Below are 5,552 nucleotides of genomic sequence, written 5' to 3'. Positions count from 1 at the left end.
CAAATATTCAACAAAAATGAAAAGACGAATTTTCATGCCATAACAATAACTCGCTTATTTATAAAGATTTCTGTATTCTGAAAAGACTGAATCGATTCTAGAGATCACGTAGATGAAGAAAATGATCAAAAACATAACGATATGTTGAGTGCAAGCCCCATGAAAAAATCTAGACCTGGTCTACAGCTATGTTTTGCCATGTTTATATGGTCTAGACCAGGTCTAAGCCGAATTTCAGCCCAAGTCTAGACCATAGACCAACGTATGCATTGTATTCGATGGTCTATGGTCTAGACTCCGGCTGAAATTCGACTTAGACCTGGTCTAGAATGTCAAACATTCATTTTGTGCACACAAGACAAAAAACTATCAGTAAAAATTCAATTGCACAATTTCATTGCGATCAGAATAAATATTGCAATGTTGTACATTTTGTTTATTATTTTGCTCTCATTTTTTCTCTTACTCAATCGTTATCCCCCTCTCTTTCTATCTACAACTGTATTCGATTTTGTGAGGGTGTACGATTCTCTTTCTCTTCCAATTTCTCTCACACACTTATCCAAAGACACATCATCCAAATGTGCTGCTTGTACTGTGGCATATAAAAATATAGAACATTTTTTTTCTTGCAGTCGTCGTCTGGTTGTTTTGAAATGCCCGAAAAAACCAACACTCAAATGACTCTCCGCTGAACAATAAAATGTCCACATCCATAGTATGTGATGTAATTTGATCTACCAAAAATAAATCGACTCTCGTATATTGACTGAGCAATTAAAAATAAACAAATGTTCTTCTGTTTAACACTATGACTGTTCTTCATATTTGCAACATATTACTGTTCTTGGGGGACTCCAGGGCCCCCAAGATACTTCATATGAAATCTGGACTTTGATAAGAGATAACAAATCAGTGTCTGAAGCAAAGTTGTAATACTCAAAGTTTGCTATAATTTTGGTTCAACAAATATTGCTTATCTCTTATCAGTTCCGCGAAAAACTCGAAAATCGCAAAATTTTCCCACATCGTTTTAGTGAAGCTGATAAGAAGTAAGAGACTTGCCTCTTCCACAGAAATGTAGAGCAGCTTGAGTACTACAACTTCACCAAGACATCAAGTCGTTATCTCTTATCAGTTTCGCGAAAAATTATTATCAAAAACTCGCGTTTTCCGCGTTTTTTCGCGTAACTGATAAGAGAAAACGACTTGATGTCTGTGGTGAAGTTGTAGTACTCAAGCTACTCTACAACTTTGCCGAAAATACCAAGTCGTTATCTTTTATCAGTTTCGCGGAATACGCGACAAACCGCAGAAAACTGCGAAAAAACGCGTTTTTTTCCTTATCATTTTTCACGGAACTGATAAGAGATAACGAGATGGTGTCTTCGGCAAAGTTGTAGAGCAGCTTGAGTACTGCAACTTCGTCACAGACATCAAGTCGATATCTCTTATCATAGTCCAGTTATAATATAAAATAGCCATGGGGCCCTGTGGTCCCCCAAGAACAACCGCGTAACATGTTTTGCGGCAGGCTGTATTTTACACATACTCACACATATGCATATGTTTTTTTTTCATTCGTGTAGAGAAATGTTCAATCTATACAATGAGACTTAACACCGGTTGGTTTATACTTTGTTTAGTAAATTTATTCAACTTTAAAGTTCGCTGGGGGCCCTGGGTGCCCCAAGAACAATCATAGTGTTAATCTTTTAGCGCAAGACCGAGTCGAGTGCAAAAGAAACAATAAATAATGTATCACCGTACTCTCACTCACACACTATTCAAAGTACTCGAACTTACCGAATGCCACAATAAAGAAAGGAATTCACTTTTAATTTTCAAGTCAGCAAATTCAAAAGAAAGAAAAAAACATACTTCTGTCGCCAATTTTATTGATTCAAAAAATAAGTTCGAAAAAAAACTTATATTTATTGACTTTGGTTGGTGAGAAAGAATGAACGAAACAAAGATATATTTTTCGGATGGAATGATTGTATGTTTGTCATGAAGTAATTTGTATCACTCCTTTTTCTTGAGCAATTCCTTCCAACGAGCATTGAAAATGTCCTTATCGAGCTCAGGAGCATCCCAATCAGTGCTGTCGCCATCATTTGAACCATCTTCATTGCTTGTATCGCTGTCTTCTGCGTCACCATCATTTGAAACCCCTTCATCGGTTGGTGAGTCAACTGTATCACTGTTGTTACGGTAGGTTCTGTATGGCTCGTCCACTTCGACATGCGATTCTTCGTTTGGCATTACGTCCTCACTTGGATCGAGTTCATCATCATGATCGACTTCGGCTATGCCGTCGATTGCCAATTGTGATGTATCATTCGGCTCAGCTTGCAAAAGACGTGAGGCAAACATTTCTAAAAAAAGAACAAAACAAAAATAAATTAGTGTCACATTTCAAAGTATTGAATATCAATTTTAAAAAAACACTACCGTCAAATCGATGCCGAATGTCCAATGAATCCATGCCAAACAATTCACGAACAAGTGGGAAAATGATGGGCAACAATTGTGACCATTTTTCGGGAGAAAACAAGTACGTAATGCGTTGCTCGCCACTTGCAACTACCTGAGCCTCTTCATCACTTTTTTCATTGTCTTCAGAGCTGGGTGTTTTGTCAAAGAATTGTTCAAGCAAAATATCGTTCGAATCATCATGCAAACTTAACCCTTTATCACATTTCGGTTCCTAAAGTAACCAGATACGCCAGACGCTATAGCTATGAAACCACTGAATATTTTTACATTCTTGTTTGGAAACAAATGTAGGGAATTGAACTAGCTTTCATTTGATACTTTACAGGCTACAATTGGCTGGCTGAATGGAAAGTTTTTTCTGTTCATGTACTGCTGTAAAAAAAATGCGAAATTATAGCAGAATTTCACATTTTTCCTCCTCTTATCTTGTGGGTTTGTTCATTCTTTTCAATTGTCAAATTAGGAGTCGTAGGACCAAAACACATCAATTTAACTTTCTGCATCATTAGTTTTATGAAATTTAATTTTTTCAAGCTTTTATAGTGATTTGACACTTTTGACTCTTTTCCGATCTTCTCGACAAATACGCAATTTTTCAAAAATCTAAGTATGAGGTTTTTCTCTATTTATCGTGGCACAAAACATATATCAAAATGATTCAAAAACAAAAAATTGTGCATCAAAGGGTTAAGTCTTCGTGTTCTTCCGGAAACATGAACTGATGCAGAAAATCCAATGTTTCATCGGATAGCAATTCGAAAACAATTTCGTCACTTGCAATTACCAGGTCAGGTTCATTTTCAAAACTGTAAATCAAACACATTATTGGAATATGCTCTTACAATGCTTTCAGAAAAAATATTACCCGGCATCGTTTTGATTTTTCCTTGAATCGCCTTCACTTTACCGTCACGTTTGAGTTTGGCTTGTTCACGTGCAATACGTAATCCGATAGCAATACATTGCTTCTTATGGAGGCTGAATGGATGGATTTTTGTAAGAGCGCCTAGTGAAAATATCTTAGAATGATGGAATATTTCGAACTTTAATACGCTTTTCTCCTAATTTATCCAAACTTACCTCTTAAGTGGTAAATTAAAACCAATAAATATTTACACATCGAAATATCTGGAAAACGGCTGGGAAAATCGGCAAAGGGACCGTGGTGTCACACCCTAAAGGGAGTGTAGACACTCGGCTGGTTTGATGGCCCAAAGCTCAAATCCAGTGGATTCGGGCTGATCCATGGGCTCTCAGGATTTGGTCTGATTCCCAGCTTTTCCTTTCCTGTGAGCATCTTTACAAGTCACACTCATGTTTTGTATGGAATTTCACCACAGGGCAAGTGCTGGGATCAGGCCAAATCCCGAGAACCCATGGATGAGCTCAAATCCACCGGATTTGAACTTTGGGCCATCAAACCAGCCGGGTGTCTACACTCCCCCTAGGGAGTGACACCACGGTCCATTTTGCCGATTTTCCCAGCCGTTTTCGAGATATTTTCATGTGTAGTTTAATGAGAAAGATATCCGCCATGACAGCATTTTGGCCCGCCATGTTGGTATTTTGGTTTATATTAACAGAACATTCTCTACTTTGACAGTCAACGTTTCTAAACGTAAACACAAATATTATCTGTCATAATCACATTCACCACTTCTAATGTGCTTCAGAGAGCTTCTGACAGCGCCATCCATCCGAAGCGTTTGAAACATTAAAGACTCTTGCTGATTTTTTCTGCCGCATTTTCATTCGAGCTATCGCCTTATGGTGCAATAGCCTCCTTGGATAAACGAAACACAACGACCGTACACTTTGGCATTTTGGCAGCAATTTCTTCATACCGTGGTGACTTCGCCACTACACGACCATCAAGCTTCGGTTTTGGCTTTGACTGCGGTTTGGGTTTGGATTTCGTTTTTAATTCCGATTCAGTTGACCGTCTACGATCATACCAGACCTCTTTGCCATTCTGAAGCATCAGCACACTGTTTCGCAATTCTTTAAGAACTTCGGACTTTTTCTTGGCTATGAAAACATATCATAAAAAATCACTTTGACTTTGAAACTACTACTATATATGATTACGAGTTTGCTTGACACTGATTAAATCGCAAAAGCATAGAATTGATCCCGAAATTAAAAACAATATATAGTTTCAATAAGAAAAATGGTCTGCTCTGTGTGCATCGAATGTTCATGAAGCCCGTTAGTTTCCATGTGAAACATGAAACCACGTTGTTAGAGTGAATTTCACAATGCCATATTCATACAATTCTTGCTTAAGCGATTTTTTTTTTTCAATATTTCATAACATATGGTCTGAAAATGCCTTTACTTACACATTTTGTCAATGTCTGATGAATTTTTATTTTAAAATTGTTAGTTTTGCTTGGCTTTGCTTAAAATGTCGATTTTTATACCGTCTTGAACGAAATATGGAGAATATATCGTTGTGATGTTGCCTCGTTGAAATCTCAAACAGAAAAGGAAGATGCAAGTCACAACAGACAGTATGTCCCCTCAACAAGCATAACATGTGTCGCAATACACTAACACTGATGTTCGATGTGTTTGATGGTTTCCGTGTAATGTGTACTCACTCATACAAACATACAATCGAACAGTGATCGATGAAAATCGTACTAGCGTTTGTGTTGTTGGTTTGTTGGTTTTATTATTTCGAATAAAAGTTTGAGAAATCACAGGCGATTTCAATATGCGGGGATAATCCCCAAATCGATTCCATAGACAATAGTTGCCAACATAAATTGTTCAGATTCTGGATTTCCTTGTTTGACAACATTTGACATTTTTAAAGTGCGTTTTCGACCATTGATACAATTGTATGTTTTTGAATCGTAAAAATGCTTCAAATTGCAAGAACTTCAAATAAATCGAAATCGATCGGAAATAATTCGACTATAACACAGTTTTTTGGTGTAGTAGATAGCGACAAAATCACAGCAAATGCACGAGAAGAAAACGATGATCATTTTGCAGTCGAGAGCCAAGAAGACACAGAATGTTTGAAAGAAGAAACCGAAAAAGAT

At 37.2% G+C, this 5,552-nt stretch overlaps 1 protein-coding gene across 1 annotated transcript; it reads right to left on the bottom strand.

Moving 5' to 3' along the window:
- Nucleotides 1-2,025: 2,025 nt before the first annotated feature.
- On the bottom strand, nt 2,026-3,796 carry LOC129571648 (uncharacterized). Its single transcript, XM_055451464.1, has 4 exons — nt 3,694-3,796; nt 3,365-3,505; nt 2,455-2,691; nt 2,026-2,378 (listed from the first exon to the last, which is right to left on the bottom strand). Exons 1-4 carry the CDS (start codon nt 3,794-3,796, stop codon nt 2,026-2,028), a joined length of 834 nt encoding a protein of 277 aa, XP_055307439.1.
- Between the last annotated feature and the right edge of the window lie 1,756 nt (nt 3,797-5,552).

This window comes from Sitodiplosis mosellana, unplaced genomic scaffold (genome assembly GCF_009176505.1).
Source record: "Sitodiplosis mosellana isolate CC-2019 unplaced genomic scaffold, AAFC_SMos_1.0 Smas_scaffold_3036, whole genome shotgun sequence".
NCBI classification, from domain to species: Eukaryota; Metazoa; Arthropoda; class Insecta; order Diptera; family Cecidomyiidae; genus Sitodiplosis; species Sitodiplosis mosellana.
This window is presented reverse-complemented; position numbering and strand designations above follow the sequence as displayed.

Coding starts and splice junctions, on each gene's coding strand:
- LOC129571648 (XM_055451464.1), bottom strand. CDS start 3,796: ATGCTCACAGGAAAGGAAAAGCTGGGAATCAGACCAAATCCTGAGAGC. Junction 3,506..3,693: donor TGGGCCATCAAACCAGCCGA/GTGTCTACACTC, acceptor TATTTTCACTAG/GCGCTCTTACAAAAATCCAT. Junction 2,379..2,454: donor CATTCGGCATCGATTTGACG/GTAGTGTTTTTT, acceptor TTCTTTTTTTAG/AAATGTTTGCCTCACGTCTT.